The sequence below is a fragment of the Colletes gigas genome, unplaced genomic scaffold (assembly GCF_013123115.1).
Source record: "Colletes gigas isolate AHSC1104 unplaced genomic scaffold, ASM1312311v1 Colletes_gigas_Sc00071, whole genome shotgun sequence".
In the NCBI taxonomy this organism is placed as follows: domain Eukaryota; kingdom Metazoa; phylum Arthropoda; class Insecta; order Hymenoptera; family Colletidae; genus Colletes; species Colletes gigas.
This window is the reverse complement of record NW_025106700.1, coordinates 67,638-89,702: the sequence shown is the minus strand read 5'-3', so window position 1 is coordinate 89,702 and position 22,065 is coordinate 67,638. Positions and strand designations below refer to the sequence as shown.

At 34.0% G+C, this 22,065-nt stretch overlaps 1 protein-coding gene across 8 annotated transcripts in view; it reads right to left on the bottom strand.

The window, feature by feature from the left end:
• Window positions 1–22,065, bottom strand: part of LOC122403710 (tricalbin-3-like) — a 33,904-nt gene that overhangs the window by 4,391 nt on the left and 7,448 nt on the right. For 3 of the 8 annotated variants that reach the window (XM_043407404.1, XM_043407410.1, XM_043407403.1), the window contains 15 exons: window positions 14,392–14,564; window positions 7,224–7,474; window positions 7,031–7,116; window positions 6,620–6,815; window positions 5,992–6,359; window positions 5,626–5,851; window positions 5,393–5,541; window positions 5,221–5,256; window positions 4,913–5,007; window positions 2,232–2,405; window positions 1,599–1,829; window positions 1,261–1,530; window positions 1,010–1,183; window positions 736–934; window positions 108–331 (listed from right to left, as the gene is read on the bottom strand). In XM_043407404.1, the coding sequence (XP_043263339.1) occupies window positions 108–331; window positions 736–934; window positions 1,010–1,183; window positions 1,261–1,530; window positions 1,599–1,829; window positions 2,232–2,405; window positions 4,913–5,007; window positions 5,221–5,256; window positions 5,393–5,541; window positions 5,626–5,851; window positions 5,992–6,359; window positions 6,620–6,815; window positions 7,031–7,116; window positions 7,224–7,474; window positions 14,392–14,564 (2,852 nt within the window). Of the gene's footprint in view, window positions 1–107; window positions 332–735; window positions 935–1,009; window positions 1,184–1,260; window positions 1,531–1,598; window positions 1,830–2,231; window positions 2,406–4,912; window positions 5,008–5,220; window positions 5,257–5,392; window positions 5,542–5,625; window positions 5,852–5,991; window positions 6,360–6,619; window positions 6,816–7,030; window positions 7,117–7,223; window positions 7,475–14,391; window positions 14,565–17,911; window positions 18,213–22,065 lie in introns of those variants that run through there. The other 5 variants (XM_043407411.1, XM_043407405.1, XM_043407407.1 and 2 more) reach the window with 5 other exon arrangements.

Sequence of the window (22,065 nt, the reverse complement as noted above, 5' to 3'; positions counted from 1 at the left end):
GTGGCCAGAACACCCTGTATATCTACAATGTGCATATTGTAAAAATAAAGAGGGAGGAATTTTTCATACTTGAGAAATTTCAAATAATGAATACTTTTTTTTTTTACCTTTTGCTTCATAACGCGAAAGCTGTTGTATTGCGGTAACTTTTTGCCAAAGCTTTGTTCAGGACTTGGAGTTAAACTATTATGAGAAGACCGCCGTTCTCTTAACTTTATCGTTTCGGAATTGTCGATCACGTCTGTTCCAGTTTCGGTAATAACGCTGGGTATCCATGAATTTTGAGTTCCATTCATCTCGTTAGAATCTTTACTCCCAATACTAGCTTTGTCTGTTTAAAATAATTCGAACAATTAAGATAAATTATTTAGCATAAAGGACTAATGCGTGTCGCACAAACGAAGGTCGACTTATATTATCCGTTCAGGTACAATAAATTTTGAATCATTTTTTTCATTTTAATTCTCCCATCTTAGGAACAAAATGACTGTTGTGATACGCAGCTTCTGAAAGAATGAATAATTCTACAGTATTCTAAAGCGTAGAGATCATCTTCTGATAACTCAATCATCATACCATCTAATTAAGCATGCGGATTACACGTACCATTTTGGTACAATTCATGAAGAGTGCGTACAGTACAAATACTAAATGTTTTTGTTTGAACTGAACCGTTCTTTGCCTGAACAGATAATATAAATCGACTTTAAGTCGGATATTTGGAGAATAATATACCGGATTGACTAGAAATAGCAGGTTTTAATAGAGTGACTGTACGCGGTGGCGGTGGAGGCGGTACAACATCTAAATGCAATCTCATCTTTGATTTTTCCATCGAAGGTCTTCTAATAATGTTCGACACTGTTTCAGAAGTCTCAATGTTCAACTGCATTGAACTTTCGCTGATATTACTGGCTGCGTATGTGCTTTGAGTCTAAGACGAATAAAATGTTCAATACGAATTAAAAAAGAAACAAAGAATGTTGAGATCTATATTAACATTTAATACCTCACACTCTTCGGACAAGACTTTAATCTTTAACTCCACAGATCCAGTTTTGGTTCCTCTTAACGTAAACCAATGGGACTGATCACTGTTAGATAATTTTCTGACATCCTCGAGAGTCAATGATACTTTCCCAAGATAGTCCTTCATACCGAAAGTATCATGATCCCATAAAACCTGTATCGAAAGATCGTTAAAAATATCCCTATTGTTTTTGTACGTGACACGACGAAAAATATTAATAAAAGCCTCACGACGTCTAAAGTCTCGCCGGTCCTAGGTAAACCCATGATGGAACTTTCATCCCAGCAAGGATTCAGAGTTTTCTTCTTTACGCTACTCTTGTACTTCGTTTCGTTGTTTAGCTTTAGTTCGCAAAAAGGATCGCTGAACCCATTCAGATCTTTCGCAACGAGATCTTTAGCACGTATCAGAGTCACTTCCATTAATCCACTTCCGGTGGAAAGTAAACTGGATACGTCTGACGAGGCGGGATCTATATCCTTGTGAGTCAATAATAGCTTCTGAAAACGATTGGGAATATATAAAATATAGAAAAAAATGTAAAAATAAAATGCTATAATGTTATTACAAATAAATGATCTTTTTTATTAATTTCACTGACTGCTTGTTGCATCCATGGTAGGCTGTTCCTCTTTGATTTTGGTTCATCATCTGAAACAGGAAGTGCCAAGCTACTTCTTCGACTAGTGATTACTTGCTGTACACTTTTAACGGGATAAAACATTACAGAAACTGTCATTGTCGACATATTGTTTGAACCACTGAGTGTCAATTCTTTTCTAATTATCCACGTATTTTCCTGTAACGAAAACGCTTTTAAATGTTAAGCCAACAAATTTGTTCCAATTTTGGATTTGTATTATAAAAAGCTGACGAAACTTGATATATCTTAGACTGCATTTGCTTTAAGAGGTGACGATCGAATGTTGCTGCGTTATATAAAAAATGTAGATAACATAGTATTGTGTATGTTTTATAAATTCGAACTGATTCATGATTTTAACTAATTTTTTCAAACAACGGCCAACCGCAGATACTTAAAGCTGCACATACTGAGAACTTGAATACGGGAGTTTTACTGTACATTAGAATATCATTTAAATATCATTCAATGTAGAGTCAATCTCTAAAATTTGTGTTTATATTACACCTTGTATAATTATGAATGCCTGTTTCGAACGACTAATTTATGTGACCTTACTTGAGACAAGGACAATATAGCGAGTCCAAGCATATCGCTGTCAGTTGATTTCGATATATTCCAAGAATATACAACAAAGCTTAAAGATACTTGAGTGTAATCTTGAACAAGAAATTGTGCTCTCGATTCCCAGCATGGTGAAGTAGAACTTCGAACGTAATGCGTTGTCTTTACCTGTAGGTTGAATAAAAACTAATAAAATTTAATTCAAAGGGTATAGTCGAATAAGAGGGTCAAATGTGCCCTTGAATCAAATTTGACATATGATGGATCCATCGATAGAGCATCGGAATCATTCTGTTCCAAGTTTCAACCCTCTATTTTGTTCGGAAGGGTAGTTATAGGGAAAATTCGAATTATTCAAATTTGTGCCTATTTTCCTTATTTAAGCGAGTACGAAAATTATGAAAAAAATCTGGTGCATTGTGGTTATTGAGATACGTGTTCAAGAATTTTTTTCGATTTTTCAATTCCAAATTCTGGGCGTGAAAAATTAAAAACGCAGAAAAATACCGGTTTTGTATCGAAGCTTTCGAGACATTAGATTTATATAATTACTGTAAATGTGTATTGTCATTTGTGGCGCGCATATGGCCGCACGATGGCGCTTTACGTGAGAGTACTGGTCGACCGTAGGGGAACCCCAAGTGAACCTCGCCACGTGGTCGCGGGGAATCTCGTGCGTGTTTATTAATATCGAAAGTTTTATCACTTTCACTGTATGATTTATTGACATGAATAAATTACATTCTATATTATTATTGGACACCATCAAAACCATCAAAAACCGATTTTTTCGGCGTTTTTCGCGTGAAAAAGCAATTTATACTATTTAAAATATTTTAAAAATATTTTCACCTAAAATATACACAAAAACAATTATGGAGCAGTTTCTATTCCATCATTTCTCTAGCTGTGTATTAAATACCCTACTGTTTTATTTTTTCTACGTTAAATGAATATACGTGCTCAGTTTTAAAATCTCATACCTTTAATAACTCTAAATAGAGGAAGCAGATTTCAATAAAAAGAATAGAAAGATATCATGATGACATGGTTTATGATGTGCACAATTGAAGTTCGAAATTCTCCGTCTACAATATTTACATCTATTGAAAGATTAAATTACATATTTTAGACGAGAAAGTGTTCTATTGTTACCCATTTCCATTATACATGTCCATATTGATTTCTGTTATTCATACAATTCTTTATATTTTTCGATACTTAATACCATATATGAACTTTTTTATAGTGATACTCCTCTACATGATCGTTAGGTAAATTGAATGAAGTCATATCTGATGTCTTTAGACTTCATCGCTGTCTTCATTAATAACAGATGCCACTTGCTCTTCGTTAAATATTTTACTTAATATTTCTGCAGGTCTTATAATTGTCGACAAGTATCGAGCATGTGAGAAATAATAAATAATAGTTGCAATATGTGAACAACACCCGATGGTGTGATTACCATTAACACATTCGCAGCAATAGCGTTTCACTCCGAAATAGCCAATTGAGTTTGATATATAATCCATGTAACATCCATACATTTTACTATTGCTATGGCGTGATTTTACTTGGAATTTAATGATGATATTATTTTCTTTTGAGGAATGTATGTAAATACTGTTGTCTCGGACCATTATTTCTGCTAAATGCGAAATTGCTTGCGATAAGTGATGCGATCCGACAAATAGAATGTTTTAAATGTTAAATGGTACTTTTCGTCAGTTACAGTGTTTTGTTACAACTTCTTCAGTTTGTTGACTTGACATTCTGTTTAATATTTCAACACGGAGTCCAACGTTTGAATTTAAACGATTTCAAAATAAATTGTTAAAAAAGCATGCTATTCTACAATATCATTCGACTACTTTTATAACGCGCTAGTTTTGAATAGTTGCTGTTGTAATTATGTATTAATGTTACGCAGCTAGAGAAACGATGGACTGGAAACTGCTGCATACTTGTTTTTGTGTATATTTTAGGTGAAAATATTTTTTAAATATTTTAAATAGATTTTCATTGTCATATAGTTGAAAATTGAAAAAGTAAATAATTAATAATAATAAAAAAAAGCATCTTACTCATTGCACCATCGCACCTCTTGGAAATACTACTGATAAAACTGTTTAAAACTACAGAATATAGTTATCCATTAAAAGGAATACAAAAATTCAAAGTATAAGCTACTTTTTCACGCGAAAAATGCCGAAAAAATCGATTTTTGATTTTTTCCACTACGGCGCACCCTGCCAAAAAATCTGAAAAAATTCAGGGACATAACTAATGACAATACGCATTTACAGTAATTATATAAATCTAGTGTCTCGAAAGCTTCAATACGAAATCGCTATTTTTCTGCGTTTTTAATTTTTTACGCCTAGGATTTGGAATCGAAAAATCGGAAAAAATTCTCAAACACGTATCTCGATAACCACGATGCACCAGATTTTTTACGTAATTTTCGTACTCGATTAAGTACGGAAAACAGGCACAAATCCGATAATCCGGATTTTCCCTATAACTACCCTTCGAAACAAGATAGAGAGTTGAAACTTGGCACAGAACTCTATCGATGGATCTATCATATTTCAAATTTGGTTCAAGAACACATTTGACCCTCTTATTGGACTATACCCTTTCTTTGTCCTTTGTGAAACAAGAGAACGTACCTTTTTTCGGTTGTTAAACAACATGCAATAAGGATTACATTGAGAACTGTCGCTACTGAGATTTTCCGCCGAATGGATATAAACCACAAGTACTCCTGAAATTTATATTTACTATACATCGAACAAATTATTGTATAATGTAAAAAACATTGTAGTTCAATACGTCATATAATGTTGTTGCATGTCAATGTTTATAAAAGAGAAGTGGCAATACTGCACGTGCTTTAATAAAAAAAAATGAAAACATTTAGAGTTCATGCTCGAAAGCCACATTCAATACCATTATCACAATACTTATTGGGTTTTACCTGATCTTTGTGCTCGATTGAGATATTTTCGCGGCACTGAAAATACCAGATACGGATAACACCAAATAGGGACACTTGACTTTTGAAAAAATGTTATACTATTCCAGATACATTGGTTTCAGCAATTGCGCGCTGAGAATCCATTGGGAATAAAAAGAAATTGAAAATATACCTGATAGATGTAAATTATTCTCTGCTGGTTCCGGCTGAGGTAGATCTGGATCCAACTTTGGAAGCGTTGTGTACTCTAATCGAGCATTGATGTTTGGAATGTTAGCACTATTACGAGATGGTTTTTTCTGTTGCAATATGGTTTCGATTCTGTCGAATAAAAAATAACAAAATAGTGTAAAAATGTACGCTTACACCGCAAAGCTCAAATTTCAGAAAACTTTGTTAACATACACTTGCGAGTTGTCCCAATTGTAAACTCCTAGCGCCAATTCAAATTGTGCCAAAGTAATTGTGCTGACAAGTCGTTTTGCTTTTAATTTGATGGAGATTTTTTCATTATCCAATGTTCCTACCAGGAACGAGACGTCCTCGTTCCACGTAGAATTTAAGGGAGCCGTAACACGTTTTTGATCTCCCAGTGTTACTACCAGCCACCTTACTTCGTCTCCGATTGGAACTATAATCAACATTAAACTGTCTATTTTTAGATGCAGTTTTAATTTAAAACTAAGTACTGGTAAAATGTAAATCGTTAGACTTTTGGTCAAAATAAGTATGCATAAAACCGCGGTAAAAATAGTGTTACATTGTAATTACCAGAACAACCATTTTGAGATAAAACAACAGTGAGCACTCCTTGGGGTATGGAATTGGCTACGGAGTCCAATCTGGGTCCGGGGCGTTCTTGTGCTCTCAGATCCATCTCCAAATGACCTGGATCAACGATCCAGCTGGCTAAAGCGTCCGTGACCACCGCGTGGATCCAGGTCTTAATTAAAGGCATTTCCATCATTTGTACGGCCCGTAGAATTCTCACGCTGAACCAAACGTCCGGTTTCTCCAAGAAACTCACGCTTAAAGAGGTTGCGTGCGGAAACGGTGCCATGGAGTTAAGGGTCAGAGTGGTAAGGATAGTTCCAGAGAGAGATAGTTTCTCCACGGCTAGATCGACGTCCATGCCGACTCTTTAATCGAATAACAAATTTTTCAGTTGAAATTAATTCGTAAATTAAACTACACATACAATATCGTAGGAACATTTTTTTGCAATACTCCAAGTATTTGATAGAATATTTTTTAAATGTCACTGCAGAGATCGATAGTATGTTACATTATTGATACATGATCTATCGGAAAGGTATCATTTCATAATAAAAACATTCTATTTGTTCCCTTAGACGTCAGGTAATTCTCTTGAAGAGAATAAATGTGCATGTGCACTAACCCTTTTCCAAATAGTCTTGTCGTAATGAGCATACGAAATTGCTCGCAATCGAGACGTACATCAGCTTCAATGGACAATTTTGTTTGTCCACTTTGACCATCGAGAACGTCATCATCGCTGGTATAATCTAAAGTTCTTACACGTGTAACACACGGGGTTTGCTCGCCAAGAGTGAGCTCCCTTAGCTCCAGTGGACCTAAAATAATATTTCTTACAAGAATATATAAAACACAGTGTTTGGATATTTCCATGAACTAACATGTACGTGCAACAAAATTGTGGAAAGAAATTACATTTACTTAAATATTATCGTTCGATGTTTTCTTATGTACATAATTCTGGCTATTTCTTAAAAATTTCACTTTCAATACTTTCGAATAAAGCTTGTTTTTTAATTGAAATTAATCTTACCAAGTATTCCAGGTTTAGCTTCGTTTAAGAGAGGCTCTAGCCTTTCCTTTGCTAAATAAAATATACTTGCAGCGCTAAATCTCCACCTGCATCATTGATGAGAAATTATATTATAAAACATGAAATCTATATACATTAACAAGTATTTGATTGACCGTAATGTTATTAAAAATCTAACTAAACTAATACTTACCATTTGTTAAGGAGTAAACTTAACCATTCGGCAGTTTCATCCTTGTACAGAGCCCTTCTTCGCCGTAATCTGGATAATTCATGTTGAAGCGCTGATTGCAGAAGACGAGATATTCTTGCTTTAAATATCGTTCCTGCTAATGCCAGAACTAATACCAGCCATGCTAACGATAATCCTGCTGCACCTATTATCCATGAAATTGCTAGGGCCACACCAAGATACAGCGTACCGCGAATGGCTTCTGCGTCCCTCTACAAGAAAAAGCAATCGCTCTGTTTGTAATATTAAAATGTGAAATTATTACAAAAATTATATTCGTACCAAGAACTGTGTTTCGTGATTCTTTGCTTGAACTAGCTATCGATAATGTGGGTGCCATATTTCCATCAGAAAACGTATTAATATCTTGAGGGGAAAATGAAACAAAGCGAAAGTCGTTGATAATGAAAATCATTATTCCTTCATCTGGCCGAGATATATAGGACGACACAATCTGCGTGTACTCACGCAACATCGCGTGCAAGAATATCTAAGAAGTTTCACTGGCGTCATGGAAAACGTCATTAGCCTTAGAGTAATCTGATTAAGTCGCATGAATAAACGCAATTGACTCAAATCAAAAGGTTTAACGGATTTTATAGTTCTGTAAACACTATAAACTACTGGCTCAACTATAAATCCTCATTAATATTTTTTTTTACTGTGCAAAAGAAACGAACGCTCGTAATTATGGATAGCATATAGTGTCTGTCGCTTAAAATCGTACACCTAGCGGTTCAGCCGATATTTTTTCAATAGAACATGAAAATTGTATTGAATTATTGAAAGTCATATAGAGGTATATGTTCCTTTATTTGATACATAAGTAGTACTCAGTCAATTAAATAACATTTGAGGTTGTGTATGAAATTTAGCTATCAGTAAAAATCGTACACTGTTGGTAACATTGGAAATCCGGTGAATCCCCAATTGCTTTTTTTTCTAACAACGCTTAGCAATGATTGAATCTAGCTGATTTAGCAGCATTTTGATTCATCAACAACAAAAAAGACTTAAAATGTAACAAACTACAGTAGCAAATCGTGAATTAGTTATTTATCACTATAAAAACAAGAAAAGTTATAATGAAATTAGTAAAATTATTAATCGAAGTAGAAGCACAGTTCAATGTATAATAAAATGATACAAAAAAGACTGTATAGTGAATAAATTAAAAGAGAGGTCTGATAAGAAACTGGATATCAGGGATGAACGATGGATTGTTAGAAAAATTAAAGATGATCCGAGGATTAGTGCTCCAAAATTAGAGTCGAAAGTTGAAAATATTTAAATAAGAAAGTAAGTGACTCAACCATTAGAAGAGTATTAAGAAAACAGAAGTATCATGGTAGAGTTGCTCGAAAGAAGCCGTTCATAAGTTTGCAAAATAGGAAGAAGAGGTACGAGTTTGCTAAGAAGTATATAAAGAAACAGTTTACTTTTTGGAAAAGTATAATTTGTACTGACGAATCAAAATTTAATATGTTCGGTTCGGATGGAAGAAAAAGTGTATGGAGAAAACCAAATACAGCTATGGATATTAAAAATCTCTCATATGGATATTAAAAATCTCATCAAACTTTCATGTTTTATTGAAAAAATATAGATAATAATTAAAGTGTAATTATACGTACACATGGCAGGAAAGGTGTAATTAAATTAACGGAAAAGAGAAAGTTTCATCGCGAAACCGATCATAAAAACTTTGTATTATTCTGTTTACTCTGTGAATAACAATATATATGTATATTGATATTTATATTCAAGTATTCCCCCATAACATGGTAGGTGAAACAAAGGACTAGTACAAAACATGGGGTTTCAAAAATTAACAAGAGTACTATTATTTCATAAATAAAAGAAATATGTTCATTAAAACGATCAATAATTAATTAAAAGTATTTCACGTTAAATGGCAATTTGTTACAGTCTCCTTTAATGAAATTTTCATTGAGAGAGAGACTTGTTATTGGAGAAATTACAACAAAGTGGCACATACGAAACATTGAAATGGAAAAATGACACGTAATTTGTATTTAATGAAATAGTTCGTTTCATAGGATGTTTTTGTAAGAAGTTTGTATCATAGCTGCTTTCAAGTAAACTTGTTTTCTATTTGTACAAATAAATTTTCCATGAAAAACACTGATATCCCTAATGAGAAATAAAGAGAAAGTAGGTTCCGGTAGGTTTATTATGTATAGAAACATTTTACACATCCTTGATCTATAATTAATATTTTAGCCAAGATAACGCAGTAAGGAGAGGTCAATGATAATTGTTTAATTATTTCATTGAAAGATATGCTTGCTACTTGAGATAGAATTAATCAATGTAATCTCTATTAATCGCTTACTATTGATAATTCGCTTCAACATATTAACTATCATTGTCAAATTGTGTTTTGTGGTTTGGTCATTATTGTTTAATATTGTATTTATAGAATTATCTTGTAGAAGGGCCTGTTTTTATTTTTACTTATAGAAAACGTTGACATAGTTTAGCTAAAAAATACTAGTACAACCTGTAGGAGAAAGTTGACTAAAACAGGATACTTGGTGCTACCAGTTAGAAACATGCTATCGTCTGACATTAAATTGTGTCAATATCTTCTATTATGCGAAAAAAACCAATTGAAGTAAATATGAAACAGCGCTATCTTAGTTTCGATTTGTTCTCGCGACCAAAAAATAATAAAACAGAAATTTTGTATAGTGTGTACTAATTCAAGGAATTCCGTGTATTTGAATAAATACAGGTCATAATATAAACAACAAGACAACGTTGTTAAAAAACGCATTCGAGATTGAATGGCTGTGCAAACGTATTCTCCTTGCCAACATCCTTCGATTCTGCTAAATAGTTTTTCATTTTAACAGAATAAAGAAACGTTCATTGTTGTCCCCTGTTTCATATCGTGCACTTATGCAACAGCAATACTACCTGCCCCGTCAAGAACGTAACATTTCATTAATTAGAAAGTCGTCCAATGCTAAGGGACCGAGTTCGATCGAAAAGCACCTGGAACTCGGAGATGAAGCCTTGAATGATATTTTTTTACCGTATTCTCGACGTAACAAACAGGATATTCGTGTCATTTTGACAATTGCTGTTTGCGTAATCACGCTGCGGCAACGAGATCGCGTAACGTAAACAACCTGTACAACACCAACAATATTCTGGAATTTTTTAAAGTGTACCAGACCTGACAAACGCGTTGCATTACGTTTCAATTTGTACCATATGTATTAAAAACAAATGCACCATAGGTAAAAGCACCAATAGTGGTATCCTTAATATTATGTCGAAGTGATCATCGTATTGCATTTCAAAATATCCTACAGTGCCAGACATTCAGTTTTTGGACCGATATTCGTAGCACAGCTTTCGAGAAAATCAAGTTTGTTCAACTTTGTAAGTGTTGGAGATAGTTTAGGTTGGCAACGTTTTATTATATTGCGTTGGTATCACGCAGGATGTCCCCGCGCTGGTTACCCTCTCTTCCGGTTTGATGTGTTTTGGAAAACGTACTAATGTATCTATTAATCAAAATATATAATAAATGTTAAAACGCATCACGCTTAGAGTTAAAAGTTAATGTCCAATAATAAACGATTTAGTACGATTTGTTTGTTACGTATTCTACTACTACGGTAGGCAACAATTATTATAAATTAAGTGACCTGCTTTCTGTACCGTGTTTCCCACGTATTCCGAACATAATGTGTAACATGGACGTTTAACAATCTTTTTGTGCAAATTACATTGTCAACTACCGAATAAAGACTTTCTTTGATGGGAGCACTTTTCTCTAAGGAATCCGCTTTTTAATAGGGAGACCCATTCTTTCTATTGTAACTAGCCTGCAAGGAAAGGAATGTAACGATAAAAATCGCTCGAGAAATCTCACGAGTTCCATACCGGAAAGCATTACTTGGAGTGTTTCCCACGCAGACGATAATTCCCCCTCCGTACATCCATAAATTTAGAACTTGGATACACATATCCTACGGTTTATCTATCTTCCTTAAATTCTATGAATTTAGTGTACCGGACTCTCTAACTGTTTTAGAGATGCAAAAGAGTTTCTCAATTGTGCGAAGCATCCTGTATACAAATCGTCTTTCCACGAGAAGAAGGCACAGCGTGTTTACATCCTCACTCTTGCTGCAGTCCGCTGATTGGCTGTCGCCGACCATCGTCACCGTTTTCGACCAATACCTGTGAGTCAGTGGACTGCAACAGGAGTGGGGATGTAAACACGCTGTGCCTTCTTCTCGTGGAAGATACATGCCCAAAAAAGTAGGCAAAAATGTATATTTAAGTATTTTCTTTAGATTATATTACTGAGCACGAATAAATATGAGATCTGTTACATACTGGGAAAAATTTTAATGGGTAATTTTAGAGGCCAAAATAAAACGAAAATCAAGAATAAATATTTGTTGATGGAGGTTTCGTTGAAAAGTTATTAACGTTTAAAGTTCCACCCGTGCTGAATTTTTTTCTCGAAAATGCGCAAGATTTCGGGGGTACGTCTATTCACCAAAAATGATTGTAATTGACCCAAGCAACAGAAAATTATTTTTTCAGATTGATTTGAAACTTTTGAATTTTGTCAAAAAATTTCAGTACCTACTCGAATTTTTTTCTCGAAAGTGAGTGGGAATTCGGGGGTATGTCTATTCACCAAAAATGATTGTAATTGACCCCCGCAACCGAAGATAATTTTTCCAGAACGATTTGAAATTTGTTTTTTCCGTCGAAAAAAGCACCTAATTAGATTTTCGGTAAGGAATTTTTTTCTCGAAAGTGCGTAGGATTTCGGGGGTAATTGTAATGACCAAAAATGATTGTAATTGACTCCCGCAACAGAACATAATTTTTTCAGATTGATTTGAAAAATTTTTTTTTCGCCGAAAAAGGGACCCTTGTCGATTTTTCATAAAAATTCGTTTTTCATTTTTAGTAATTTTATTTGATGCCCTACAGAAAAGTTGTCTAATACTTTTTTGTAGGTACCCATGAGTTCTAATGGTAAAAAAAGTTTAAATGATATACGTTCACTATTGTAGGAGTTATGGCCGTTTGAAAATTGAACTACTTTTATGGGATTTTTCTCATTTTAAGATGTCAAGGAGCAGCTTTTCAAATATTTTTGGAATTTCTACATATTCTTCACTAAAATACGCGTTATTTACAATTTGGAACATTAAAATCCTTCAATCCCTTCAGGAATTATGGTTTTTTAAACATATGCATGAAATTTCAGGGAAACATTTCTAACCTCACATTATATTTTCGAAAAAGAATTTTTTTCTCGAAAGCACGTAGGATTTCGGTGGTATGTATATTGACTAAAAATGATTGCAATTCACGCCAGCAAACAAAAATAATTTTTCTAGAACGATTGCAAATTTTTTAATTTTGTCGAATTTGTCCACCTACTCGAATTTTTTTCTCAAAAGTGCGTAGAATTTCGGGGGTTTGTATATTGACCAAAAATGATTGTAAGTGACCCTCGCAATCGAAAATAATTTTTCCAATACGATTTGAAAAGTTTCTTTTTCGTCGAAAAATTTCACACCTTCTCGAATTTTTTTCTAGAAAGTGAGTAGGATTTCGAGGGTGTGTGTAATGACCAAAAATAATTGTAATTGTCCCCCACAACCGAAAACAATTTTTTTAGTAAAATTTGAAATATTTTTTTTCACCGAAAAATTTCAGGACCTACTCGAATTTTTTTCTCGAAAGTGCGTAGAATTTCGGGGGTAATTGTATTGACCAAAAATGATTGTAAGTGACCCCCGCAACCGAAAATAATTTTTTTAGAACGATTTGAAAAATTTCTTTTCGCCGAAATATTTCAGCACTTACCTAATTTTTTTTCTCGAAAGTGGATAGGATTTCGGGTGTATGTCTATTCACAAAAAATGATTGTAATTGACCCCCACAACCGAAAACAATTTTTTTAGAAAAATTTGAAATATTTTTTTTCGCCGAAAAATTTCAGGACCTACTCGAATTTTTTTCTCGAAAGTCCGTAGAATTTCGGGGGTAATTGTAATGACCAAAAATGATTGCAATTGACTCCCGCAACAGAAAATAATTTTTTTAGAACGATTTGAAAAATTTCTTTTCGCCGAAATATTTCAGCACTTGCCTAATTTTTTTTCTCGAAAGTGGATAGGATTTCGGGTGTATGTCTATCCACCAAAAATGATTGTAATTGACCCACGCAACCGAACATAATTTTTCCAAAACGATTTGAAATTTTTGAATTTAATTGTTAATAAAATTTTTTCCAGGGGTGGCCGAACAATCTGTATATTTTTGTTTCTGAGTGTACGACATCTAGAGGGAACCCTCGAACGAATATGTACTATTGTGCCTGTTCCTTTCGCGAGGTTGACAATTCGAATCACGTAAAACCAGTCGAAAAATTCCTACCGTTACCAGAACACGAACCACTCAAACTATGTGCGTACCTGCGTGCAGCGCATTTCGTATTAAACGTAAAAGAGACTGTATTTATTTATATTGTTACAGATACACAGTATATCCGAGTAGTTTCCGTGCAATGTTTGCCAAGACGTTCCGTGGTTAAAAATAAGTCGAAAATTTTGAATAAATGTGTTTCAGAAAATGCTTCGTTGTAAAGTTATAATAAAAAACAGAGGTATACGACAAACAGCATTTTTGCATCGATTAAAGCGCTATTCGTTTAATGATAATTTATGGAGAATGTTTTTTAATGTTGTTAACAAATAACGAACGAACTTAATATCGGGCTAATTTATTAAATTCACCGGATGGAATAATAATTGTATGGTATGTTTACGATGATCGTTAAGCGAAAGATTTAATATAATTGCGATATGGTTGGTAATAACTAATATTAGTGGACGTTATTAATCGGTGCAACCTACTTAAATAACGTACTAAATGATGTTGTGCTATGCTAATGTATTCTTACATTGGTTAATCAGCGCGTAAAATGTAGGTAACCTTTGTTCAAATAATCTTTTGCTAAATAACAGACAATGTACTCTGAAAAAAAATCGGAACGCTTAATTATTTATTTCGCTGATCAATTATTTTCCATCCGTTTTTAGGATATCCATCATACCTGAGTTTTCTGAGTGATAGCTAAGGCGAACTCTTCATCGGGAGCAGGATCCTCGGGGATCATATTGGCACCCCCAGGTGCAGTACCGTAACCGGTGGTGACCCTGGGTGAACCCCCTGACGACGGCGGATTATTACCAATATAATTTCCACTTCCGGTACCTTCGCGTTTCCCTGAAAACGAATAAAAGAAAATACACGTTACTAGCATTCCAACTATTATGTCATTCGATGATTCTCATAACTTAACGAGAAACGTAATTTCATGGCCCCTGGTAGACCGTAACGAAAATACTCGACACTTTTTCAGCTTCTGTGTAATAACCGTGATATTGCACGATCTTTGCATTATTCGGGCCATAACGGTCTCTTAAGGGGACAGTTTCATGTGAAACTTCAAATAATCAATTTTTTAAATTCATTTTTTGAAAGTGTTAGGTGTACAAATGAGTAATCTAATTTTTTCAGCCACATTCAATGTTTATTTTAAAAGAAAGTAAATAGAATTGTTCGATCAAAGTATTCGTCGTTACTTTCTATAACTTTAAACCATATTTCAAGCAGCTGATGAATTCCATTTCGGAAAAATTTTACGTTTTTGGACCCGACAAAGTCGTCGAGCCATTTTCGGATCTCATCCACTGATTGAAAGTGCATATCGGATAAGGCGTGTTGCATCGACCGGAACAGGTGATAATCAGATGGAGCAATGTCTGGCGAATACGCTGGGTGCTGCAAGATGTCCCAGCCAAGACTCATTATGGTGTCTTTTGTATGGGAAGCAATATGTGGCCTGGCGTTGTCATGCAACAATTGCACTGGACGTTCTCCTTTGCCAGTATACGGACGTTTTCGTTCCAATGCTTGACTCAAGCAGATTAATTGACGTTGGTAGCAGTCCGCAGTAACTGCTTCACCCGGTTCCAACAACTCATAATAAACCACGCCCTTGATATCCCACCAAATGCAGAGAAGAACCTTCTTTCCAAAGTGATTGGGTTCTGCAACCGATGTTGACGCTTCGCCGCGATTTACCCTTGACTTTCTGCGTTTCTGATTGTCATAGAGTATCCACTTCCCATCGCCCGTAACGATTTTCCACAAGAAAGACTTTCGTCGCTGCTTATTGAGAAGAGAAAGACACGCTGCCACTCGTTGATTTTTGTTAATTGCAGTGAGTTCATGCGGAACCCATTTTCCTTCTGAATGGATCTTTCCCATCTCACGAAGGCGTTTGGAAATCATTTGCTGGGTTACTCCTAACTGTTCTGCAAGTTCTTTTTGCGTTTGTGCCGCATTCTCAGCGAGCAGTTGTTCCAAATCATCGTTGTCGCGTTTCCGAGGACCTCCAGGGCGATGTTTGTCGATTAGACTCAAATCACCGCTTTTAAACCGCTTTAACCATGTACACACATCATACGATACAACACCTTCACCGAGAAAGGAACAAATCGATTCGCATGCTCTTGCAGCATTTTCCCTTTGTTGGAATTCGTAAAGAATGCAGTGTCGGATAGTGCATCTCATCTGTTGCCATTTTCGACTCTACTGAATTGAATACTTTTGAAAGTTATGTTGGGCCTTTCACTAAACTATCCTTTCTTTTAACTAGCTATACAAGGTGTTCGACCACCTTTGGGAAAAATTTTAATGGGAGATTCCAGAGGTCAAAATAAGACGAAAATCAAGAATACCAATTTGTTGATGGAGGCTTCGTTAAAAAGTTATTAACGTTTAAAGTTCCGCCCGTACTGAATTTTTTTCTAGAATGTGGGTAGAATTTCGGGGATAGGTCTATTCACCAAAAATTATTGTAATTGACCCCCACAACTGAAAATAATTTTTCCAGAACGATTTGAAATTTTTTAATTTTGTCGAAAAATTTCACACCTCAAATTTATTTCTCGAAAGTAGGTAGGAATTCGAGGTTATGTCTAATGACCAAAAATTATTGTAATTGACCCCCGCAAACGAAAATAATTTTTCCAGAACGATTTGCAATTTTTTTTTTCACCGAAAAATTTAGGCATGTCGATTTTTCTTAAAAATTTGCTTTTCATTTTTAATAAATTTGTTTGACACTCTACAGAAAAGTTGTCTAATACTTTTTTGTAGGTGCCCATGGGCTCTGCTTCAGAAAAAAATTTCAATGAGATATCTTTACTATTGTAGGAATTATAACCGTTTGAAAATTGGACCAGTTTTAGAGGGTTTTTGTCACTTTACGGTGTCAAGGAACAACTTTTTCAATTTCGTTAGATTTTCTACATATTCTCCACTAAAATACGCGTTGATTGCATTTTGAAAAATTAAAATCCTCCAATTCATTCAGAAGTTATGACATTTTAAAGATACGCATTTTCAGGATAGCATTTCAGGCCTCACATTAGATTTTCGGTAAGGAATTTTTTTCTCGAAAATGCGTAGGATTGTCGGGGGTATGTGTTATGACCAAAAATGACTGTAATCGATCCCTGCAACCGAAAATAATTTTTTTAGAACGATTTCAAAAATTTTATTTCGCCAAAAAATTTGGCATCTTCTCGAATTTTTTTCTCGAAAGTAGGTAGGATTTCGGGGGTATGTTTACTCACCAAAAACGATTGTAATTGAGCCCCAGAACCAAAAATAATTTTTTCAGAATGATTTGAAATTTTGTAATTTAATTTTTTAATAACTTTTTAATGAAGCCTCAATCAACAAATTAGTATTCTTGATTTTCGTCTTATTTTGGCCTCTAGAATCTCCCATTAAAATTTTTCCCAGGGGTGGCCGAGCACCCTGTATGTCAACACTATGCCCGCAAAAGAGCGGGAAAATCAATTGACTTTAAACTTGATTTTATAACTGAGATAATTTGAATTATTCATTTGTGTTCGGGGATAATTTCCTGGTGATGATTTGGTTGTGGAAGTTGGCAGTGATGATGAGTGTGGTTGGTAGTGAGGAGTGAGGGGAATATCGGGTGTATCGAGAAGACTAAGGAGTTTTTAACCCCTTAATGCTCATGCTCGAGTTTGACTGCTTTAAAAAATGATATTTGTTTAATCTAACGATTTAAGGGATGACAATATTTGTTTCCCTTGAAATTATACGTTAGATACAACATGTAATTAACAAAAATCGCATTTTTATACAGCTAAGAAACAAGTCCAATAAAGAAAACTGATTATTGTTGGTTCGCCCGAAAAATGTGAGCGTTAAGGGGTTATGAAAGAAATACAACAATTTGTACACCTAATAGTTAAAAAAAAAATGAATAAAAATGGTTAAATTTTGCAACGTACACATCGAGGACTGTCCCCTTAACAAGGAACGTAATTACATGGCCCCTGAAAGACCGTAACGAAAATACTCGAGTTTTTTTCAGCCTTCTGTGTAATAACCGTGATATCGTACGATCTTTGCATTCTTCGGGCCGTAATGGTCTCTTAACTGGCGCGCATATCAATTACAATGCAACTAGGGGTGCAAGGACGAACGTCGTACGAGCACAATTAACGATACCGCAACGTTCGTACCCGATAACTACGCGACGGTCTTTGCAGCATGTCGCGTTTACGTGATCCATTTGTTAAGTCGCCCGGCTCGATTTATGCCTTGCCCTCGGAAACGTCACGTGAATCTCAAGCGTGATCCACGGATCGAAAACGATTTCGAAAGTCAGGAACGTTCGCGACAGAGACCTCCCAGGAAATTGATGTCTCTCTTCGCCTTTAACAACCGTCCAAAATAATCAACGCTCTCCCTCGTTATTCAGCCACGGGCGTGGAATATACACGCTGGGCGTGGAACTCAAAACAGGCCGCCCGAAAAACTCGTTTACAGGTCCATTTGTCGGAACGAAATATGAAATACCATTCCTTGGGCCTAAAAAAAAAAAGAGAATGAAATTTAAAATACGACGAATTTAAAGAAGAAGCAGAGGGAATCGAGGGGAAGACCTTGGCATTCCAAGTAACCCCCCTGTTGCATAGAAATTGATACCGCACGACCTACTAACTAAACTTTTGACTTTAAGGATGTAAAAGGAACTTTTACTGACAATAAACACAGACAATTATTTTTTTCAATATTTTAAACATTCCCTTTAGATATGTTTGAATAAAATGTTGTTGCATCGAAACTGAAATACAGTGAGTGTGAAAAGTATTCGTACACAGTGATTAATTACGACTAAAATGATGAATGTTTGTTAAACGGTATTTTTTAAACAAACATGTTACATGTATACTTCAAAATCTGTGTAACAACAATATCAAGTAAATAAAAGAAATATTTATATTATTAATATAGATGTTAAGAAAAATGAACAAAATGAGAGAAATGAACGTGTAATAGTAATAAGTATTTGTACATTTATAGTTGATCTATGATTCAAATTTTGTTGTGTAAACACAACGTAATTAATTGAAAATTACGCTTACGATTATGTGTGTTGGGACTGCATGAGTAGGTGTAGATTAATCGTATTTTATTGATGAAATAATGGATCACAAAATGTACATTAATATTTTAAAAACTCATTTTCGTTCAAGTGCTGAAAAAATGGGTATTGAAAATAATTTTGTTTTCATGCAAGATAATGATCCTAAACGTGCTAATTACAATGTGAATTGCATATAATACGCTAGTATATTTAAAAAACTCCCCCAATCAGTAGATATTAACCCTATCGAGCATTTGTGGGATTATTTGGAACGAACAATTCGAAAACATGAAATTTTATTTAAAACAGACTTGAAAAATGCTTTAATCAACGAATGGAATAATATTATTAATAAAATCATATTTAATTTAGTTAATTCGATACTTAGAAGGCTGCAATAATAAAATCAAAGGGAAACTCTACTATATACTGATTAGAAATATAAATTTTACAATTATTTGTTGTTTTTATTAAAAATGTTTACATTACTTGCAATTTAGTACTTGATAATGGCAACAGAATTATACAAATACTTATTACGCGTTCATTTCTGTAATTTTGTTCATTTTTTGCGTCAAAAAAAGGCATTTAATTGGATTTTCGGTAAGGAATTTTTTTCTCGAAAGTGCGGAGGAATTCGGGGGTATGTGTAATGACCAAAAATGGTTATAATTGATCCCTGGAACCAAAAATAATTTTTTTAGAACAATTTGAAATTTTCTAATTTTATCGAGAAATTTTATACTTTCTTGAATTTTTTTCTAGAAAGTGGGTAGGATTTCGGGGTTATGTCTATTCACCAAAAATGATTATAATTGACCCCTGAAACCAAGAATAATTTTTTTAGAACAATTTGAAATTTTCTAATTTTGTCAAAAAATTTCATACCTTCACGAATTTTTTTCTAGAAAGTGAATAGGATTTCGGGGATATGTGTAATGACCTAAAATGGTTATAATTGATCCCTGGAACCAAAAATAATTTTTTTAGAACAATTTGAAATTTTCTAATTTTATCGAGAAATTTTATACTTTCTTGAATTTTTTTCTAGAAAGTGGGTAGGATTTCGGGGTTATGTCTATTCACCAAAAATGATTATAATTGACCCCTGAAACCAAGAATAATTTTTTTAGAACAATTTGAAATTTTCTAATTTTGTCAAAAAATTTCATACCTTCTCGAATTTTTTTCTAGAAAGTGAATAGGATTTCGGGGATATGTGTAATGACCAAAAATGATTATAATTGACCCCTGAAACCAAGAATAATTTTTTTAGAACAATTTGAAATTTTCTAATTTTGTCAAAAAATTTCATACCTTCTCGAATTTTTTTCTAGAAAGTGAATAGGATTTCGGGGATATGTGTAATGACCAAAAATGGTTATAATTGATCCCTGGAACCAAAAATAATTTTTCCAGAACGATTTGAAATTTTTGTTTCGTTGAATTTAGTCACTTAATTAGATTTTTGTTAAGGAATTTTTATCTCGAAAGTGCGTAGGATTTCGGGGGTATGTGTAATGACCAAAAATGATTGTAATTGACCCCCGCAACCGAAAATAATTTTTCCAGAACGATTTGAAATTTTTGAATTTAATTGTTAATAATTTTTTAACGAAGCCTCCATCAACAAATTGGTATTCTTGATTTTCATCTTATTTTGACCTCTAGAATCCGTCATTAAAATTTTTCCCAGGGATGGCCGAACACCCTGTATAAGCAATATAAATATTTCGTTTTGTTTACTTAATATTGTTGTTCTACAGACTTTGGAGAATACATGTGACGCGTTTGTTTAAAAAATATTGTTTGATAAATATTATTATTCAGCATTTTAGTCGTAATTAATCGCTGTATGGATACTTTTTACACCCACTGTATATTCACGTGTAAACAGAAAATTCTAAACATGCTTGGACGAATCGTGTACACATTTCCAACGTACAACGTCCAGAACAATATTTAGGTTAATGATTAATATCGCGTGATTGTAACCGGTTCCTTCGTAGTTCACGTGGATATTTCGAGTTATATTGATCGGATACACGATACTAAATTATGCGCTTTCTACTTTTCGTACGATGCTCGAGCAGATGATTATAAACTGTTTATATACAGTAACCTACATACAGTTCATGCTGCACAGCTCCAATATTTACCTGTAAAAAAACTATTTTATAAAAGTTATTCCACTGAAAATTCATCGAACATTATACAGGGCGTTCGGCCATCCCTGGGAAAAATTTTAGTGGGAGATTCTGAAGGCCAAAATAAGACGAAAATCAAGAATATCAATTTGTTGATTGAGGCTTCGTTAAAAAGTTATTAAAAAATTAAATTAAAAAGTTTCAAATCATTCACGGAAAAATTATTGTCGGTTGCGGGGGTCAATTACAATCATTCTTGGTGAATAGACATACCCCCGAAATCGTACATACTTTCGAGAAAAAAATTCGAGTAGGATCTGAAATTTTTTGGGGAAATTGAAAAATCTCAAATCGTTATAAAAAAATTATTTTTAGTTGAGAATGACAATTCCAATCATTTTTTGTGAATAGACATACCCCCGAAATCGTACACACTTTCGAGAAAAAAATTCAGGAAAGTATACAAATGTTTAGACAAAATTAAAAAATTCCGAATCGTTCTAAAAAAATTATTTTTGGTTGTGAGGGACAATTACAATCATTTTTGGTCAGTACACATACCCTCGAAATCTTACGCATTTTCGAGAAAAAAATTCTTTACCGAAAATTTAATTTCTGACCAGAGAAATGCTTCCCTGAAATTTCATGCAAATGTTTAAAATATCATAACTCTTGAACGGATTGGAGGATTTTAATGTATCAAAAGGCAAGCAACACATATTTTAGTGGAGAATATGTAGAAATTCCAAGAATATTCGAAAAGTTGTTCCTTAACCCCGTAAAGTAAGAAAAACTTCATCAAAATGGCCTAATCTTCAAACGTCCATAACTTCTACAATAGTGAACGTATCTCAATGAAATTTAGTATAGAAGTAGAGCTCATAGATACCTACAAAAAAGTACTAAACAAAATTTCCGTAGGACGTAAAACAAATTTATTAAAAATGAAAAACGAATTTTTAAGAAAAATCTACAGTTCCCTTTTTGGCGAAATTGAAAAATTTCAAATCGTTTTAAAAAAATTATTTTCAGTTGCGGGGGTCAATTACAATCATTTTTGGTGAATACACATACCCCCGAAATCCTACGCACTATCGAG